Genomic DNA, 22,222 nt, shown 5'->3' on the forward strand with positions numbered 1-22,222 from the left:
TATGGGTTTCAGCTCCCTAATTTCCATGAAAACATGTATATTCTACATACCATTCTAACTAAGCTGTACATTTGTGATATCTTTATTGGGTACATGAACACCACCATACAACAAATTTTGAATTATAAACCTACCTGCTATGAAAAAAATTAACCTTTAAATTCTACAGATAGGTTACAGAGATGAAGTACAGTTGGGAAACACTTTATTTTTTTCACCTTATCAAGAAATAGGAAGATGGTCTGGCATCTTTTTAGTTTGCATACTTTTGTTTTTTAGTAAGTGAAATGTCACTTTGGAATGTGGGAATTTGTTTTCCTAGGGAAAGTTATTTCCATCAGTCTGTGATAAGAAATACCATTTAATACCTTTTTCAGCCAGAAAAAACCTTGAAGGCATTGTATGCATGCCCAACTGAGTAAATAATAGTACAAAATGGCTTACAAACAAGAAAACAAGGAATTATGAGTATGACACTTGATTATTTTTTTATATAAACCTGAGCACGGGGTTCGCTGGGGAGCATGCCTTGTTGATTTTCTCTTATTATTTATTTATTTACTTACCTACATACTTATTATGGTTTGGGGGGGATGGTGTTTGCTTGGCTGTAAATAGCGTATTAATATCTCAAAAGGATTTGGATAAGATACACTATTCCTACTCAACAAAAACCTTTCCAGTTATAAAATTCTTCAGAGTTACAACTGAAAGAGCCTAAGAAATCATATACAACACCTTAGCTTCACTAATTAGGAGAAAGGCCCAGATAAATTAAGCAAGAAAATTCAGAATCATGTAGCCAGTTTAGTGCTGGACCTGAAACAGGAATCTGCATATTCTGAGTACAAATTAAGGACCTTTTCACCATATCACACTCCTATCATTTGCTGCAGTTTCATTGGTCTCAGTACACGGTTGCTGAAAGTGGTAAATGGATATTGGCTTCAAAAAGTTTGTCTCAAAAGACAATTTTTATGTGACAAACAGAAAAGCTCAAATAAGTGGATGGTTTAGCATATTCTGTCTTTTATGAGAAATTCACAACTAAACAGGATATTAGAGATTCATTCAGAAAAGAAAAACAGCTTCCTGGTTAGTGTGTGGATCTATTATAGACTCAGTCGTTGGTGTGGCAACATTTACAGACATGGTCTAGGAACAAACTTTCCATTAGAATAAATAGACTTTGCAGATCTCTGTTGCTTACCTTTTTAATAAGTGTTAAAAAAAACTTTCTAAAAAGCATTTTTTATGGAACTAGTTCTAAAACAGACCCTATAATCTACTTCCTTCCTAAACAATATGAACATCATATGACCCTTTCTTAGTAACTCAGATTCATTATAAACATAATCACTGATGCTCACAGCTTTGGGAGTTGTTAATATGGGAGGTGGTTAGAACCTACTCTAACCCTCAAAGGGTCTTCTTTCTTTTCCTCTGCCTTCATATTAATCAGCTTTCACTTCTTGTTGCTGTCTGTGTGTTGATCTAGTTCAGCTCACCTCTGCCCCTTCTACCTTTTAGCTGTAATGTGCAGTGAGGCTTTCAAGTCTCATAGTCAGGCTTATGGATGAAGGTTGAATAATTTGATCCTTGATGAGTCTAAGGGAGCTGGGGCTTCCTGTAGGTAAAGCATAAGATAAATTATAATGTAAGACCTTAAGGGGTCATCTCTTGTTTCTGAGTTCATGAGACTAAGTTTATTTGAGTGTTTTCTGCATAAATGATATATTACTATCACAAGGATTATGTAAAATATTGAATAGCTACCTGAACTGTCAGATAACCTCAAAATGAATAGAAAATAATTATTCAGTATATTTTGTTGTAGCTATTCCTGATACTCTTTATATATATATATATATATATATATATATATATATATATATATATCATGTTATATATATATACATATATATATGTCATGTTATATATATATATATATATATGTCATGTGTGTAATTTTCTTTTTTTTTTAAGTTTATTTATTTATTTTTGAGAGAGACAGAGATAGCGTGAGCCAGGGGAGGGACAGAGAGAGGGAGAGAGAAACTCTCAAGCAGGCTCTATGCTGTCGGCACAGAGCCTGACACAGGGCTCGAACTCACCAAACTGAGATCATGACCTGAGTTGAAACCTAGAGTCAGATGCTTAACTGACTGAGCCACCCAGGCGCCCCTTGTGTTTAATTTTCATTTCTTATTCTAGCCTTAAGAGCTTCATTGTGGTCTACTGTTAAAATTCTCAAAAAAAAATTTTTTTTTAATGTTTATCCAATTTTGAGAGAGACAGACAGACAAAGCACGAGCAGGAGAGGGGTGGCAAAGAGAAAGAGAGAGGGAGACACAGAATCCGAAGCAGGCTCCAGGCTCTGAGCTATCAGCACAAAGTGTGACATGGGGCTTGAACCCATGAACCATGAGATCATGACCTGAGCCAATGTCAGAAGTTTAACCGACTGAGCCTCCCACACACCTCTGTTGTTAAAATTCTAATAATGATAGGCTGTCCGCGTACACTTGATCAAACTTGAAGTTAATAAAAGTAAGCATATAACTTACTGTAAAGGGTGCTTCCTTATGATTTTGTTACAAGTGTTAGATCCTTATAAATAAGGACTAGAAATAGACCTTAATTTATGTTCTGAAGAATTTCTGAAAAAATTGTTTAAAGTTTATTTATTTTGAGAGAGAGTACGTGCATGTGTGTGTGTGCTCACAGGGGAAAGGCAAAGAGAGAGGGAGAGAGAATCCCAAGCAGACCCCACGCTGTCAGCACAGAGCCCAACATGGGACTCGAACTCTTAAACCATGAGATCATGACCTGAACTGAAACCAAGAGTTGGATGTTTAACCGACTTAGCTACCCAGGTGCCCTGAATTTCTGAAATTTTAAAATCTCATGATATTTCCCAAATATTTATTAATCATCAAAGTATATTGTAACCACTAGGCAACATTAGGTAATTGGAAGAACCTATGAAATTCTCATAAGGCTTTAATAGTGGCTAAAGGTATGGTGCAGAAGGAGAAAAATGGCTCCTAAGGCCATCTTTAGTCACAGAGGACATGCTTTGTCTTCAATTGTGAACCACCAAGATATGTCTAAGATAACCTTGGTTTCTGGGGAGCCAAGGCACACGTTTACTGAAAATCTTTGCTACTCTACTGAACATAGAGCTGAGAGTAGGCTGCATAATTAGTTAAGTCAGATGCAAACCATCAATCTGTACATTTTTAATAAACAGTCCAGACTAGTGCTGAGTGCCTCCAAGAGAGTTTCAGACTTAAAACAGCACTTTATAAAGCTAGTACATTTCATTTCAAACTTGACCTAGGAGACCAAACTCCCAGGCATCCCTAGTGTTAAGCATACGGATTCCCTGCAAGTTAACCCTATCCTTATTCATTTATTGTGTATTTTCTGACTGTATTTTTATTATCAGTTTGGCAGATCTCTTGTTTTTCCTTTTATGGATTAACTGCCACTGTGACAGTGACAAGTCATACTACTGTTTATTGAGCATTCATTCTTTGCCAAGCCATGAGCAAAGTATCTTATGTACATGAGTTCATTTATAACTATGAGATTGGTGCTATTATTTCAATCTCACAGATGAAGAAAGCAAGCTTAGGGTTTTTGCTTTTCTCACATAGCTGTCTACTCTAACAACTCTTTATTAACTTTATAAATGTGGAACTGATGTCCACCACTGAACAAGCTTGGGATACCAGTGAGATCACATTTGTTACTCAAACAACCACAGCCCCTGGTAATACAAGAATGTCTTTCTTCTTTCCCTGTCAAACCCCATTCCCATGGGAAATTTAAGAACTCTAGGATTACACATTAGGTCTAGAAGAGTAGGTCTTGACTCTTGCATTGAAGAAAAGATAATGGAATGCTAGATTAGTTTGTGCAAAGTCCCCATTTTCTGTTACTCTTGATCTTCTTGCTACTGTTGCTAGTATGTAGTCTTACATCAAAACCCCGGCACCTAAACCAGGCTTTCTGGTACCCAGAACAGTTCCAGGGACACCAAAGGAATCACCACAGTAATTGAGACATAAGTTGCCCTAGCTGGGCTGGCAGTAATTTCTAGCAGTGCTAGAAAATGAAAAGCGAACCTTTTTATGTAGCATTTCACTTACCTGTGCCCACTCCATAATACAGTAGGCCTGATTTCCCAGTGTTTCAGCCATTTAGTGACCTTGTTGTTTCAGTTTTTATATCTCTGGTCTCTTCTATAGGCAGACTCCTAGAACCAGGGTGGCTAACTGAGGAAGAGCTAACTTAGTATAATCTACGACTGAGTGATGTGGCTAGTGATGTTAATCTTATGAGTAATTTATATGAGAAGTTCTGTAACATTGAATCTTCCAAAGGATCTTTGTTTCCTTCTTCAGAGAAGGAACTTCCCCACCCATTTAAGCTTGGAGTGCCTAATAGATTTGGGAGACCAATGGCAAGATTCCATGTGTCTCCAGGCTGGAATTTCCCAAACTTTCTGAATTTATGGTGCCTTTAATTGTCAGAGTGATTTTTTTCATAGCAGCCATAGGTTGAAATAAATGCCTAATAATTCCATTTATTAAGTAATTAGGTCCAAACAACTTAATAAGTATTTATATCCTGACAGCTTAGTAGCCATTTGGAAAAGTGATATACCTAAATTGAAAGAAAGGAATATTTTTATTTCAACTTTAAATAGGCATGCAGTTACTTATAGGATGTGTGTGCCTCTTGGGCACTGTCCAATTTCCCTAACCATTGGAATCGTATTGGATACGGTCACCTCCATTTCCTATTCCATATTGATTTTTCATGCAGTATGTTTTTTTAACCACAGCTGAAAATCCATCTTCACAAAGGAAATGAATATTGGAACTATCTAATGATGAAAATGTTAACTACCTTAAGCTGGTAGTTTGTGTGGTGTGCAACAGATCTCGAATATCAATGCATTTCCTTCAGAAATACAAAATATCTGCTCATTCTCCATGAATTTGCTGCAGCACCCTCGGGGCCCTTGGTGCATAGTTTGGGTACCAGTATGCTAGTTCCTTGCCAAACCAAGAAGCATCTGGCTTTGCCCTCTTCCCCAAACAGTATGTGTCTAGCTACTCCACTTCTACATAACTATTAGGGGAAATCATATGATTATTTCAGAACAAAAAATGTTGCTCCAAGGGGAGCATAAATAGAAGTATCCTATACATTTCAAAAGATAGTTTCTCTTGCTAAAAAAGGATGTTCAAGTGCTGTCTCATTAGAAGCTTTGCCCTAAATGTATTTATTTCACAATCATATATTACGTTTGCAGTGCTGCTTCATAATTAGAGACACAGTCCATGGTTTCTCAGCTTCTAGTGACTTAGTCTTAAAGCTCCTCCCATTGTGCGTTTTCATTTATTCGATGCTTATCAAATTCTATTCTTAACAAGTTCTTTACCAGGTATTATGAAAGACTGGTTGGATCAAAATACTAATAATACACAGACTCTGCCCTCAGGAAGCTTACAGTGTTGAGTTTTGATAGGCATATCAAAAATAATAATATAGTTTAATTACTTGCTGTAATTGAGTTATATGCAAATACCTAGAGTCTGTAGCACCTCTGTCTAATGACACGGATAGTAGAACCTGGAGAAAGTTTTTAGAGGCTGTTACATCTGAATAGAATAGGAGTTCATTAAGCAGATGAAATATTAGTACACAATTAGGCATGAAACAAATGGAGAATGGTAAGATTTGGTTTGAATGGAGGGATAAGGTGCATGGTAGGTGTAGTGGCTGAAGAAATTGCCCAATAGCCATATCTTTCCTATCTTTCCCCTTCTTTCCATTCCTGTTGCCACCGTTCTAACACATGGCCTCATTATTTCTCAGTCTGGTCTCTTGTCAGCAGCCTCTTACCTAGCCTCTCTCCCTTGAATTTTCTCTTCAACCTACTCATAAATCTGTTGTATTTATACATTTTTCTAAGTAATGAAGTATTGGTCTAAAATCTTGAATGCCATCAAATAGTTTGAATATTTTAGCTTAATATTAAGTGCCTCCATGATATGGCTATTGACCCCCATTTCCAATTTTATTTTTCACTTCCCATTTTGATTCTTACACTCTGCACCTATTGACCACTCACTGTTCCTTATTTATGTCCCTTGTTTTATTCAGTTCCAAGCCCTCGCACTGTTTTGTTTTCCTAGGATGTCTTTCCTCACCATCTTTGCACATCCCAATCTTACCAGTCCTTAAAAGGCCAAACCAAAAAAGCTTTGCAGGGGTCCTTTAGGTCATCTAAACATACCTACCCAATAGAACTATGCCTGCTTTCTCACCTTGAGGAGCATCCACCATGGTTAGTCTTGTATTAGAGTTCTTGGTATATCTCTTTTATCTTCATTATCGTTTACACTGAAGAACCTTGTGGGCAGAGGCCTCTGCTAGTCATTTTTGTAACTTGCTATGATCTCCTTGTACATAGTCTGTATTCAGTAAATATTTCCTAAGAAAAAGAATTTTGTTCACCTAAGAGAAAAATGTCAACATTTGTAATGTTAAATAGTGGTTCCTTTAGCAAAATCAGACCCAAGGTGAAAGAACTGATTAGATAATTGGAGTAGAGATTTTTCAAAGGTGGTTCTTAACTTTCAGGTTTTATCATCTGCTGTTTTTCAGGAAATCTTTGTACGTGACTGCACTTGGCTAAAGATTTTTGGCATTAAAATATCAGTTTTAGTATCCTACAATGCATTAAGAAATATATTCTACAACTACCTCTTTTATTTAAGGCAGTAATATAGGTAGTTACATTAGCCATTCTCATTTATTTTTATTCTTTTCTTTTGAAGAGAAAGCAGAGGTGAGAGCTATTAGTTTTGAAATCATGAAAAAGTAGTTACATTTTTAAGATAAATATACTTATTTGGTGGGTGTGAATGTGTCAGTCTTACATTTAAATGTTTTCTTTAGTAAGGCTTTTTCCCAGCTGAACCTAAAGAATACATTTTAGGTTTTTCTTTATTTCCTTTAATGAGAAAATTACATGTTTGAATAACACCTCAGTGTTGTGTTGTCATTCTGTATACTTGTCACATTATTTAATCTCTGATACAGGCATACACATGATTCTGGACAGCTGTGGGCTGACTCACACCCTTTGATGAGAAGGAGGCAGAGGGAAGTGATCAACTTTAGTTTTAAACATCACTGCCTTAGTTTTTGAAGTCCAAATACAATCCCTTGCATCACAGGAAATGCCCAGTATTTTCGGAAAAGATAGTCTGATCTTCTCCTATAGGTCCAAGCTGCCACCTTCTCCTTTATATTTTGTTTCCACATTGAAAAAATCTTAATTCTGGTATCGTTCATTAGATTTCCAAATTGCTTTGATGAGGCCCTACCATAATTTTCTGTTCCCTAGCATATGGCAGACATAACTAATCTATAAGTGTCTTTCCTATGGGTCAGATTGTTATTCCAGGTAGTATCTTCTAATTGACCAGATTTGGCAAGTAACATAAAATTTACTCGCCAGCTTATTCTAGAGTTCTCAGTATTATATTACTTTGCCTCTCAGTACAAGAAATACACAGAATGTGTTTGTGGAATGTTCTTGGTAATTTGATTAGACTGGGGTTAGAAGAGCTGTGTCCTACTATAGGTTTACTTACAGTTAGTTGTTTAACCTTCTGAATTAGCCTGCTTTCTGGCTACAAGAGTTACCTGCTTTCCTTGACCCCCTTTTCCATGTAGATAGCATAAAAGAAAGTTTTCTCTGAGCAGAATTTAGTTTTTTCTCTTAAAAATCCTAAAATACATTGTTGTTGATTGATTGGCTTATTTTAAAGAAAACTGTCCCAAAAGCCAGGGATATCTTAGACTGTATTAATACATTGTGTTTAAAAACAAGGAATGTTATGGAGTATTGCACTGAGTGTAGGACACTGTATTTTATGAGATAAAGATAGTGCAGAGACTCCTGTCCATTTTATGTGCCCAACACATGAAGAAACTAGACCTGTTTATCCTGGAAAAGAGAAACTTCAGGGGAAATCATTTACCATCTTCATGTATTAGGTGACCTGTTACATGGAAGAGAATTGTATGTCATTTCAGAGGGCATAACCAATGGCTAGGAAGTTGTTAATTCAGTGAAGTGTCCTTTGATAAAGGGCTCAGAGGAGCCCGTATTCAAATAAATATGACAAATGTATTCCTTTTTTGGAGATTTGCAGATACAGATTAAATATATATTAAGGACCCTCAAAAGTCACACAGTAACAGATTTGTTAAATTTGTTAATCCCAACATTCCATAAACACCTTCCTCAGAACTAGTTTTCTAAGAAGCTCACATTTCGGTAGTGGTTCTCAGACTATGGTAGTGAGACCAGCAGCATCAGCATTACCTGGCAACTTACGAGAAATACAGCTTCTTAGCCCCACCCCAGACCTGCGGAATCAGAAACTTTGGGAGGTGGGCCCAGCAATCTGTATGACTTAATTCGTGCAGGAATTGTCATGCTGCCACTGTGAGAAGTAGTGCTAAAAAATTTCACTGCTATTTTCCAACTCAGATCACCCTTTTAGTTTCATTTCTAGCACTTGCCACAACTTTTATTTTTTACAGTTTCTTCTTAATGATATTCTAGGACTCTGTAATTCATTGTTATAGATAGTTATCTTTCTGAGGTGTAGAAGGAAGGAAAGTCTTATGAAAGCCCGCTCATAGTTTTCGATCTGGTATCAATTTGGATACTTTGAAGAATCCTAAGTAATGAATCCATATCTTCTGTAAAGTGAAATACACATTTCTATAATGAGGTAAACCTTAAATTCATTGCTATTGTTGCCATTTAAAAACAATTTTTTTTTAAGTTTATGTATTTATTTTGAGAGAGACAGAGTGAGCGGGGTAGGGGTAGAGAGAGAGGAGGAGAGAGAGAATCCACGCAGGCTCCTCACTGTCAGTACAGAGCCTGATGCAGAGCTCGAACTCACACTGCAAGATCATGACCTGAACTGAAATCAAGAGTTGGATGCTCAACCGACTGAGCCACCCTGGGAACCCCTATTGTTGCCATCTTTAAAGGAGCACTTAACTGTTTTTCATTTTTCATTTACTTCAAAATGTTCTTTGTAAAATATAGACTTTTCTTTAATATCTTAAAATTATCTGTAATATGCCTTCTCTTATGTTAGAAGTCAGTAAGATTAGAGAGTTTTCTGATTTCTTTGCATTAGCAGAGATTAAATTCTTGTAGCATTTTATTTATATGAACAAGTATGACACTTTTAGAAAAGTGAAATTGAAGTATAGTTTAAAATGAATCTGTATGGGGCACCTGGGTGGCTCAGTTGGTTAGGCATCTGACTTTGGCTCAAGTCTTGATCTCGCGGTTTGTGAGTTCTGGCCCCGCGTCGGGCTCTCTGCTGACAGCTCAGAGACTGGAGCTTGCTTCCGATTCTCTGTCTCCCTCTCTCTCTGTCCCTCCCCGCTCACACTCTGTCTCTCTCTGTCTGTCAAAAATGAATAAATGTAAAAATTAAAAAAATAAAATGAATCTGTATGTTAAAATAGAAATAATTCCCTATAAGTATACATATAACTAGTGCCTTATTTATTTTACTGGGTATCATAAATGTGCATTTTGAGTGTTTATATGAAATGTCTCTAGTGTTTATGCAGAAGAATTTTCTTTTTTTTTTTTCTGTAGGACAGTGAAATTGGGTTAAATATGTTAAAATATCACAATATATTTACTTTAAGTGTACTTAGAACAAAATAATTAGTGTTCCTTGGAATGAATTATGGCCAAATTTATCTTAATTTCTTGATGCTATTTTGTCATCCCTTCCCTTCATACAAGCAGGGGTTCTCTGGGTTTATGTTGCTAGGTCAGTTGCAGCTTTATTTAGGTTTATTTAGAGGGACAAAGACTGGTAGTCTGGAGACTGGATTTTGATTTGGTTGCTGCTGTGCAACAGCAGAATGCCCGGGAGGTAATCTGCTTACAACAGTGAGTATAAGCAGTGGAATCGCTATTACTATATTTAAATGCCGATGGTTGGCAGGAATGTGCTAAAGTCTGAATCTAACAGCTAATTATGTCACTGTCCCTGCCCAGGGCAACTGCTACTGAAAGGACATGCTCATGTGATGAGGAAGACAGCAGAGGTGGTGGTTTGGAGCTAAATGTTACTTTGTTGCTGACTCACGGGAAGAGGTTTAGGATGTTGGCTGTGGTTTCTAAAGAGCACCCAGCCGTTTTTACCTTGTGTATGAAGTTTCCACGTGTTTTTTTAAATTATAATTTTATGCTTATTATTTTCTCTCTCCTTAGTTTTCCTCACAGGAGAAAAAGCCAATTCAGTATTGAAACGCTACCCAAGAGCTAATGGACTTTTTGAAGAAATAAGACAGGGCAACATTGAACGTGAATGCAAAGAAGAAATCTGCACATTTGAAGAAGCAAGAGAAGCTTTTGAAAATAATGAGAAAACTGTAAGTACACTGGCAATTTTTAAGAGCCGTTCACAAGCTTTGCCTACCTTTTGGATGGATGTCTGCAGTCTTCATTCCCAAATGGCATGCGTTGCTACCAATTACAAATCGATCCCACACTGCCTTTGTGAAGAACTCTGCAAGTGGCGTCTAACTAAGAATACTCTGTGGATAGCAGAGCCAGGTTCACTTCCCCGTGTGTTGGTCTGTCTTCCAGGGCCCTGTTTCCACAGGACTCTGCTGAGCTCAGATGGATCATCCTGGCAGGGGGGAAGCACTTGTTTCACACACGGCTCTGTTGGGGAAGAATATAGATATCATCACCTGACTCTGCTTAATCAGTGAGAAAGAGTGGAGGAACCTAATAGAGGCTGACACGGTTTTAAAAATCTTTTACTCCTGGGGCGCCTGGGTGGCTCAGTCGGTTGAGCGTCCGACTTCGGCTCAGGTCATGATCTTATGGTTCGTGGGTTCGAGCCCCGCGTTGGGCTCTGTGCTGACAGCTCAGAGCCTGGAGCCTGCTTCAGATTCTGTGTCTCCCTCTCTCTCTGCCCCTCCCCTGCTCTCGCTCTGTCTCTCTCTGTCCCTCTCAAAAGTAAATAAACATTAAAAAACATTTTTACAAATAATAAAAATCTTTTACTTGTAGTACAAAAGAAAAGACATATCTATTTTTGAACTCAACTCCCTTCCCCACTTTAAGAAAAACCCCTCTTTACCACTCTTTACTCTAGAGGGCATGCTCTTCCAGGAGAGCAGGGCTGGAAATGCAAACGGCAGTGGTGTAAATTCTGTGGAACTGCTCTGCACTTGGAAATTACATTACCAGAGGTAGCCAGCATATAAAGATCCATTCCTGTGCGCCGACCTTGAAAATAACACTGGGCGCTAAGTAAGTGATGTCAGATGTGCTTAGAGGGACAGCATTTATGTCTTAGAAGCAGCAGATACAGAAGTTTTAATGAAAGGGGTTTTGATCTTTTGTTATGTAGAAAAGGACCCAGGAGGTAAGAGGAAGGAGCTCCAGGAGAGAGGATCAGGGAAGCATCATTGTTGTATTCCAGTGTGCATAGCAAAAACAGAGTGTATAAATTGATAAACTGTGAGCATCAGTTTTTATGTTTTTATTTTTTTACTGAAGTATAATTGACATACAGTACTAATTAGTTTCAGGTATGCAACATATTGATTGGGCAATTGTATGCATTATTTAATGCTTACCACCGTGAGTGTGGTCATCTTTTGCCACCATACAAAGTTATTGTTATTACAATATTATTGGCTATGTTCCCTATGGTGTACTTTTCATGACTGTGACTTAACTTATTTTATCATTGGAAGTTTTTATCTGTTAATACACTTATCTATTTTGCCCATCCCTTCACCCACCTCCTATCTGGCAACCACCAGCCTGTTCTCTGTATTTAAGGGTATGTTCATTTGTTTTGTTTTTTAGATTCCACATGTAAGTGAAATCATACAGTATTTGTCTTTCTCAGTCTGGCTTATTTCACTTGGCTTAATACCCTCTCCGTCCATGTTATTGTAAATGACAAGACCTCATTCTTTTTTTATGGCTGAGTAGTGTTCCATTGTGTGTGTGTGTATGTACCACATCTTCTTTATCTGTTTGCCTATCATTGGACACTTAGGTTGCTTTTATATCTTGGCTATTGTAAATAATGCTGTAGCAAACATCGGGATGCATATACCTTTTCAAATTAGTGTTTTTATGTTCTTTGGGTAAATACCCAGTAGTGGAAGTTACTGGGTTATTTTTTTTTTTTTTTTTTTTGAGAAACCTCCACACTGTTTTCCACAGTTGGTGTACTAATTTACATTTCCACCAACAGTGCACAAGGCTTCCTTCTCTCCACATCCTTGTCAACACATTATTTCTTGTCTTTTTGACAGTAGCCAATCTGAAAGGTGTGAAGTGTTATCTCGTTGTGGTTTAATTTGCATTTTCCTGATGATGAGTTATGTTGAGCGTCTTTTTATGTGTCTGTTGGCCATCCATATGTAATCTTTGGCAAAATGCCTTTTCACATTCTCTGCCCAGTTTTAAATTTGATTGTCTATTTGTTTAAAGTAGTTTTTAAATCTTACTTAAATCCCACAATCAAAAACAAAAAAAATCATCATCCATAATCCCATCATGCACTCACAAAAGCACTGTTATTGGGCTTTTAATTTCTTTTTGCCTTTTTTCCCCCTGCATCTGCTTAGTCCTTATTTGTTTTATTTTACATAGTTATTTTTTTCTTCTTATAAAATTAATATATGTTCATTGTAGGGAAATTGAAAATATAGTAAAACATGAAATGAATGAATCATTTCAATATTTAGCATCATCAGTTTTGTAATTTTGGTATATATTCTGGCCTATTTTTAATAAATAGATAATTAAACATTTTTTTAATGTTTATTCATTTTTGAGAGACAGAGACAGAGTGCAGACGGGTGGGGCAGAGAGAGAGGGAGACAGAGAATCAAAAACTGAGCTGTCAGCACAGAGCCCAGCGTGGGGCTTGAACCCACGAACCGCGAGGTCATGACCTGAGCTGAAGTCAGACGCTTAACCAACTGAACCACCCAGGTTCCCCATACACAGGTAATTTTTAAAGAACAGTAGTATTGTAGTATAAATAGTGCTTTGTAGCATGCAGTTTTTAATAAAAACTGGCTCATGTTTTTAAAACAAGCAAAACTTAGTTTTTGATATTATCTTTTATCAAAAAATACAAATTTTAGGTATTCTATCATTTTCATAAAGCCAGAGTTTTCATCCTGCTTTGTCATTCTCCTTTAAAGGAAAGGTAAGAACTTTAGCGGGAAGATACTTTGAAACTATGTAAGTCTTCTGTTCTTCATCAGACTTCTGCCCACTAGTTTTAATATCTGCTATTGATGATTTTTGACTGAATCAATTATAGTTTCCAGTGGTGATTTCTAACTCCATCCTGTGTACATTTGTTAGTTGACATTCCACTATGGGCAGGAACAATCTAGCTAGCTAGCTATACAGACCTAAAGATTACTTTATTCAAGAGCTATAATCCATTATTGTCAATGTTTTGGTCACATTGTCCCATATTTGGCTAATGGAAGTTTCTTCAGACTGGTTCTCTGCTTCTTTGACATTATCATTTATTTAAAGCACTTTTTTACTTTTTGGGTGAGCAAAATGTTCCAGGATCATCATGTACTTCCCTGCCCCCGCCTTGGAATTGGCTTTTTCTGTGAGGAGCCTTGGTTACTTTTATTAGAAATAGTATTTAGAAATCAAGATGTAGTAGCTAGTATATTCTCATTGCTATGAATGTACCATTGCTTCTGGGCCTTCCAGCACCAGAACTTGGGGGAAAAAATCACAAACACATGTATATGTACAAAAATGTGAACTTACAGATTCATCCTGCTGCTCTCCAATTCCAGTACCCCTCAGGGTTCTTATTTGTTTCCCCTTTCTGTATTTGTAGATGAGATGGAGATATTCTCTGTTTTTTTGACAGTGAGAACCGTGGCTCCCAATAACATCAATATATTATCTCATTTACTCAGTCCTACAGCACACACAGAGTGGTTTCAGAATTATAATACTAATACCATAGTGGGGAGAGGGACAACTTTTATATTCATTCATTCATCCATATCATTCCATATGTATTCAGAGATTATTCTGTTTTTTAGAAGCTGTATACTACTTTCTTATAAGGATGTGCCAGTGTATTCAACCAGTCAACTGTATTTGGGTATTAACTAGTTTTGAGTATTTTTGTACTTTACAGATAATGCTGTAATATATAATTTTGTGCTTCTGTATTTTTGCATTATTGGAAGTGGATCTTCAGGGTGAATTACAAGTGGATTGGTGGTCAAAGGGTTAATGCATATGTAGTTTTGTTAGATATTGCCAGAATGCCCTCAATAAGGGTTGTACTATTTTGTACTCCCACCAGATATTTGAGAATGAAATATATATATTTTATGACAGTCTTAACAGCAGAGAGTATCTAGAAAATTTCGACATGTTTGTCAAGTCATTGGGTGAGATGTGATATTTTGATGTTGTTTCTGCTTATGAGTGAAGTGGCATATTTTGCCATGTGTTTTACGGGCCATTTTTATATCTATCTTGTGAATTGTCTTTGTCTTTTGCCCACTTTTCTATCCGGCTTCTGATCTTTTTTTCCCCTCAGTTTCTAAAAAGTATTTTAGAGATATTTGTTTTTATTGGTGATGTGTATTTCATATATTTGCTTGCAATTGTCATTTATATTTTGACTTTGCTTATGGGTTTTTAATGCATTTTTTTTCATTTTCATTATAGCCATAAGTTAAACACATATTTTATTGAATATAGATTTTTGATCATAGTCAACAATCTTTATTTATACCCTAGGGATAGAGGAATTCACAGTTTCTCCTTACAAATATACTTGAGTTTTGACATTGAGATCTCTGGTTCACTCACTGTTTATTCTTGAGTATGGCATGAATTATGGATATAATCTTTTTCACATGCTATTCAGTTGTCCAAAGACCATTTTTTATACAATCCTTCTTTGCTTCAGTGATTTTAGTTACCCTTTATCATATTCCTAATTTCAGTATATACTTAATTGATTTCTAGATTTTATATTCTAGTTCATTGGTCCATCATTCTGCTAAAATGCCATTACCACACTGCTTTAATTAGGATTTTCAGCGTATTTTAGTATAAATTAGAACCAGTTCCCCTTATATGCTCCTCTTTTCCAGTGTTTGTGAGCTATTCTTGCATGCCTGCTTTTTCATATAAATTTTAGCATTAATTTGTCTAGCTACAGAAAAAATAATTTGTCAGTATTTTTATTGGGATTTCTTTTAGTCTGTAAATTAACTTAAGGGGAACTAACATCTTGAAGATATTAAATCACCTTCTCCAAGAGGAAATTTCTTTCTTTTGGTTGAAATCAACATTTCTGTCTTGCAGGAATGTTTTGTAGTTTGCATCATACAAATTGTGCACATTTTTTGGGTGGGCCCCTAAGTATTATTACTCTGTTGCTATTATACATGGGTGTTCTTTTCCATGGTATATTCTAACTGGTTATTATTTGTGTATGTGTAAGCTACCAATTGTTTTAAACCTTGCTGAGTTAAATTGGCTTATGATTAGCCACAAATATTTAAAGTGTACAATTTGGTAAGTTTTAACATATGCACACACCTGTGAAACCACACTGTGAATCACTACAACCAACATAGTAAACAAATGCATCATTCTCAAAAGTTCCTTCTTGCCTCATTATAATTCCTCCTTCCTCTCCCCACGATCACCACCACCCCAGGCAGTGATTGATCTGATTTCTCTTACTGTAGTTTAAATTTTCTAGAGTTTTCTATGAGTGAAATCATGCATTGACTTCTTTTAGTTGGCATTGATTATGTTCAGATGCATCCATATTGCACATATCAATAGTTCATTCATTTTTATTGCTGAGTAGTATGTATATGGACATTTGGGTTGTTTCCATTTGGGGCTGTTACAAATAAAACTGCTGTGAAGACTCATGTGCTAGGCTATTGACTTTTTTCAAAAATATATTTATTTAAATTCAAGTTTGTTAACATACAGTGTAGTATTGGTTTCTGGAGTAGAGCCCAGTGATTCAACGCTTACATATAACACCAAGTGCCCATCCCAGCCAGTGCCTTTCTTAATTCCCATCACCCATCTAGCCCATCCTCCCCCCACATCCCCTCCAGCAACCCTCATTTTGTTGTCTGTCTTTAAGAGTCTCTTATGATTTGCCTCCCTTTTTGTTTTTATCTTATTTTTCCTTCCCTTCCCCTATGTTCATCTGTTGTGTTTCTTAAATTCCACATATGAGTGAAATCATATGATATTTGGCTTTCTCTGACAGACTTATTTCACTTAGCATAATAACACTCTAGTTCTATCCACATTGTTGCAAATGGCAAGATTTCATTCTTTTTGATCGCCATGTAGTGTGTGTGTGTGTGTGTGTGTGTGTGTGTGTGTGTACACACACATACCACATCTTCTTTATCCATTCGTCAGTCAGTGGACATTTGGGTTCTTGCCATAATTTGGCTGTTGTTGATGGCGCTGCTATAAACTTTGGGGTGCATGTGCCCCTTCAAATCAGCATTTTTATATTCTTTGGGTAAATACCTGGTAGTATGCAATTGCTGGGTCGTAGGGTAGCTTTATTTTTAATTTTTTCGAGGAACTTCCATATTTACAATCGCACCAAAACCTGTAAGATAGCTAGGAATAAACCTAACCAAAGAGGTAAAAGATTTGTACTCTGAAAACTATAGAAGGCTTATGAAAGAAATAGAAGAAGACACAAAGAAATGGAAAAACATTTAATGCTCATGGATTGGCAGGACAAATATTGTTAGAATGTCTCTACTGCCCAAAGCAATCTACACATTCAATGCAATCTGTATCAAAATAACACCAGCATTCTTCACAGAGCTAGAACAAACCATCCTAAAATTTGTATGGAACCACAAAAGACCCCGAATAGGTATTGACTTTTTTAAATTAACAAACCATATACTTATTTTGATATGAGGCCTAAGAAATCTCATGGTCAAAGTTATACTTCCACAGATGCATTCTGGTTTTTAAACTTTTTATTTTGAGATAATTATAGAGTCACAGAAAATTACAAAGATAATACAGAGTGGTCCCATTGTAGACTTTAACCCAGTTTTCTCCAGTGGTTATATCTATAAGTGTAGTACAGTATCAAAACTAGGAAACTGACATTGGTACACTCTGTGTATATAGTTCTGTGCCATCTTGTCACTTGGGTAGATTCTTGTCATCACCACTACAGTTAAGATTCAGAATTCTGTCATCATCACAAAATCTTCCCTTGATAGTCACATACCTCCTCTCCCACCACCATCCCTAACCTTTGGTAATCACTGATCTGTTCCCCACTTCTATAATTCTGTCATTGCAAGAATGTTATATAAATGGAATTATATAATATGATATGGAATCTTTTGATATTGGCTTTTTACACTCAGTATAATGCTTCTGAGATTCATCCAAGTTGTATGTATCAGTAGTGCATTCCTTTTTATTTCTGAGTAGTAGTCCATTGGTATGGATGTACCATAGTTTGTTGAAGCATTCATTCATTGAAGGACATCTGGGTTGTTTGCAATATTGGCTCTTACTGAGAAAGCTGCTGTAAATATTTGTTTGTAGGTTTTTTTGTATACCTAAGTTTTTATTTCTCTTTGGTAAATCCCCAGGAATATAGTTGTTGGGTTGTGTGGTAAGTATATATATAACTCTTAAGGGCACGGACAAACTAATTTGTCATTATACAGATTACCATTTTACATTTCCCCCAGCAATATTTGAGTGATCCAGTTTCTCTGCATACTCACCAGCACTTGGTGGTGTTTATTTTAGTCATTCTGATAGGTGTATAGTGATGTCACATTGTGGTTTTAATTTCCATTTCCTTAATGGCTAATGATGTCAAACATTTTTTCATATATTTATTTTCTATTGATATATTCTCTTTTGTGAAATCTCCCTTCATGTCTTTTGCTTATTTTCTAGTTGGATTGTTTTCCTTTATTATTGAATTTTGAGAATTCTTTATATATTCTAGATACAAATCCATTGTCAGATACATGTTTAGTAGGCTATTGATTTTTATGTGTTAATTGTATATCTTACTTACCCCTCTGACCCCTTGTATTGCTTTCAAGGTGAACAATATTTTTAATGCTTAGCTTTCTGGCCATTATGCATCAGTGCTTCTATGTGTCCTTTCCTCTGCATAGAGATAGGATGCTGCATTCCAGCACTCTTTGAAGCAAATAGACGAAACTCCTTCAGCAATTGCTCAAGCAATTCTCTGCACTTTCCAGCATCATCTTTTCCCCTCTGATAGATTCATTCTCATTAGTCTACACGCCTTTTAAAAAAAACCTCTCTTCACCCCACATCCCCCTCCAGCAACTACCTTCTGTCTTGAAACTCTGTTCTGTCTGTATTCACTCCCCTGATGGGGTTTCCTAGTCTCATGGCTTGAAAGGGTAATGATTCCAAAATTTATATCCTGGAGGGCCACCCTGCACTTCAAAACTATGTGACTGCTTACTAAGCATCTCCTCTTGGAATCCTTAAACTCTACATAAACAAATTCATGTCCCTTCCAAAACAATCTGCTTCTACCACAGCCTTTCTGATCTCAGTAAGTGGTAACTGTCTTTCCAGCCATCTCTTTACTAAGCCCCCAAACCTTGTTGTTATTCCTGACTCTTCTATTTCATATTCACATCTCATCTGCTGATAGTGTTGGTTCTAACATGAAAATATATTCAGAACCTAACCACATTTTAGCTCTTTTTACTTGTTACCACTTTACATCCCAGCCATCACTCTCTCATCTGTATGATTTCTTGCCCCCCCCCCCTTTTGTTGTTGATTCTCAAAACAGCAAGGCAGAGTGATCTTTTAAAGTACCTTGTCTGTAATGGTGTTCCATGTTAGTAAAAGTCGAAGTGCTCAGAATCACCCAGAAGGCACTATGCTAGCAGTCCCCATCTTGCTCCACTCCACTCATTCACTGTGGCTGCAGTTTCTTCTTTACCACATCTCCTGTGACCCTCCACTCTTCACTCACTTTGCTCTGGCTTTCTTGTGGCTCCTTACATACATGCAGAACATGTCCTGCCTCATGACTTTGGCACTTGTATTTTCCTCTTCCTGATAGATATGTCTGAGCTCTCTCACCACTCTCAGGTCAAGTTCACATTCTCAGTGAGGACATATCTTACCTTAAATTGCAACCTCTTGCCCCTTCTGTGAATTTTCCTTTCTAGCACCTATCACCATCTGACATTTGTTGTTTTTATTTATTGTTACCCTCCCTTGAGAACCGTTAGCTTTATAACAGCAGCATTTCTTGTCTGTTTTGGTCATAGCTATGGTCCTTACAATATAAAACAGTGCTGGCACGTAATAGGAATTAATTAAATATTTGATGAATGAAAGAAGGAACAACTGGATTGGCATATTATGAGATACATTTATTTCATAGGAAGTAGTGATCTAAAACTTATTCACAAATTAGCTGATACATGTGGACTTAATTTTAAAAGTTTTTTTTATTGGTGTTAGGTTCCTTTCCTTCTTTATATAATAGTGTAATAGAAATGGTTTCTAATCCTTAATCTGTTTCAGTGTTTGTTATATGTTAAGAAGGATCTGCTCTGTATTAAGAAACACTGAACAACACAGTTTCATCTTTGACGTTCATGATTGATTAATTACGACAGTGAAGAAAATGATTGACTTTTGTGATTTGCTTACTGTTAGACTACTTATTAAATAACTATCTTTTTGTTTACTAAAATTTATTACTCAGAACAGGTTTATTCATACCTATTTTCATCATCCCCAAATCTGAAGTGTGTTAATTTAGAAGTATTCTTTCAGTAGGATGGGGTGGGATTTTTTTCGTCATATTTTATCTAATTTGGAACACAAGTCTAATTATAACATACAATGGAAGCAAATGTACTTTGTGGTTCTCATTTTCACCATGTAGAGATTTGGCCAGATTTAATCAGATTTATCTGCTGAGTACCTGCTGTATAACAGACACAGGACATAAAACAATGATTAAGCTGACCTTCCATCATGGCATTTGAGATGTGATAGAGACAGCCTGTGTACACACAGAATCTCACATAAGCAGTAGTTATCAGAATTCTGTGCCAAAATCCTTGGCCTTCAGAATGACACGGACCTGATTTGGTGTCTCAACTCTGCCACCTACTGACTGGTATTGCTTTGTGCAAACATTATACCTTTCTAGGCATCATTTTCCGTATCTTTTAAACAGGAGAAATTATACCTACAGCTTTAGGTTTGTGGCTGTGCACTTAGCTTAGTGCTTGGCACAGAGAATGCTCCCAGTAAATAAATTCTATTCTAGTTTTTAGGTGCTCAATTGCAGTCACTTTATTTAGGAATCATTATTTGATCTCTTCCATTATTTTGTTTTTTCCTTTCTCTTAGCCCATCAGGGTGCTTTGCATGTTAGAACTTTAAATTTTGAGCTAACATGAATAAAGTATTAGTGATTCTTTAAAACATCTATTTCAGAACTTTTCTTCACAAATTATTTCTAGTTTATTTGTGCTTGACTTTTCAAAATAGTTGTCCTTAGAGTTGACTAGAGTGCACAAGAATCAGGTTGGCTGCTTGTCAAAACTGCATAATTCTACCTAGCATCTTGATCCGGGTTTCTAATACTATTCTACCAGTAAAAGAAAAAACCACGACTCTTTGAGGGGAATGGCTGATTCTAGGGCTGAGGCAATGAGAATACACGATGAATTGGAGTATATTGTATTACTAGAAAGTAAGAAAGTGCTAAAAAAGAAAAAAAAAGAGTGGGAGGATGTCAGGGGGACACAGGAGCCAACTTGAAGGAGCTCCCAGTGGCCAAAGCTGGAACAATTTGAGTAACAAGTAATGTAGTATTGGGTTATAAACCAAAGCATATAGTAAATGCATCAGAGTCCCCAGTGATATAAATGAGTGAAAAAATAAATAGGTGAGAAAAATACATAGTACACAATAATTCCAAATTATGTATACAAATACTCCCATCTCTAGGAGGCAGAACTTAATTCTCTGCCTTTCTTGTGTGTAGCTTGCGTTTAAGGATCCGTTCCCAAGAAATAGAGTATGGAAAGTGCTGGGAAAGAACTTACAGTGGACAAACCTGGCAGATACTCCCTTGACCAGGTGATCAAGGTTAGTATCATCAGTGATAAGTCGTGATGTATATCATGTGATGAGAAGGGAATTCACTTCTGTGGTATTTTCCCCACAAACCCATAACCTCAATGGGATCATGAGAAAATTACCAAAGACATCCAAATTGAGAGACATTCTCTAAAATACTTGACTCCTCAAAACTGGCAAGATCATGAAAAAGGAAAAGGCTGTCTCAGACCAGAGGAGACTAAGTAGACATGATGATTAAATGCTGTGTGGATTTGGGGTACCTGGGTGTCTCAGTCCATGATCTCACAGTCTGTGGGTTTGAGCCCCGCATAGGGCTCTGTGCTGACTCAGAGCCTCGAGCCTGCTTTGGATTCTGTGTCTCCCTCTCTCTCTGCCCTTCCCCAACTCATGCTGTCTCTTTCAAAAATAAACATTAAACAAAATTTAAAAAAAATAAACACAGTATGCATTGGATTGTGGATCACAGTCATTAGTGGGAAAACTACTGAAATCCAAATCAGCTGTTAATAATAATGGACCAGTTTTGGATCACTATTTCTTTTTAAAAATTTTAAAAAAATATTTATTTATTTTATTTTATTATTTTATTTTTTTAATGTTTATTTATTTTTGAGAGAGACAGAGACAGAATGCGAGTGGGTTAGGGGCAGAGAGAGAGGGAGACACAGAATCCGAAGCAGGCTCCAGGCTCTGAGCTGTCAGCACAGAGCCCGATGCGGGGCTTGAACTCACGGACTGTGAGCTCATGACCTGAGCCGAAGTCGGATGCTCAACCGACTGAGCCACCCAGGCAGGCACCCCAGTATTTATTTATTTTTGAGAGAGAAACAGAGTGCAAGTGGGGGAGGTGCAGAGAGAGAGGGAGACACAAAATCCAAAGCAGGCTCCATGTTC

At 36.7% G+C, this 22,222-nt stretch overlaps 1 protein-coding gene across 3 annotated transcripts in view; it reads left to right on the forward strand.

Moving 5' to 3' along the window:
* The window catches only part of PRRG1 (proline rich and Gla domain 1), a 306,130-nt gene that overhangs the window by 237,262 nt on the left and 46,646 nt on the right, over positions 1-22,222 (forward strand). For all 3 annotated transcript variants that reach the window (XM_027054179.2, XM_027054180.2, XM_027054181.2), the window contains exon 3: positions 10,355-10,515. In XM_027054179.2, coding sequence (XP_026909980.1) covers positions 10,355-10,515 — 161 coding nt within the window. The remainder of the gene's footprint in view (positions 1-10,354; positions 10,516-22,222) is intronic.

Source organism: Acinonyx jubatus, chromosome X (genome assembly GCF_027475565.1).
Source record: "Acinonyx jubatus isolate Ajub_Pintada_27869175 chromosome X, VMU_Ajub_asm_v1.0, whole genome shotgun sequence".
In the NCBI taxonomy this organism is placed as follows: Eukaryota; Metazoa; Chordata; class Mammalia; order Carnivora; family Felidae; genus Acinonyx; species Acinonyx jubatus.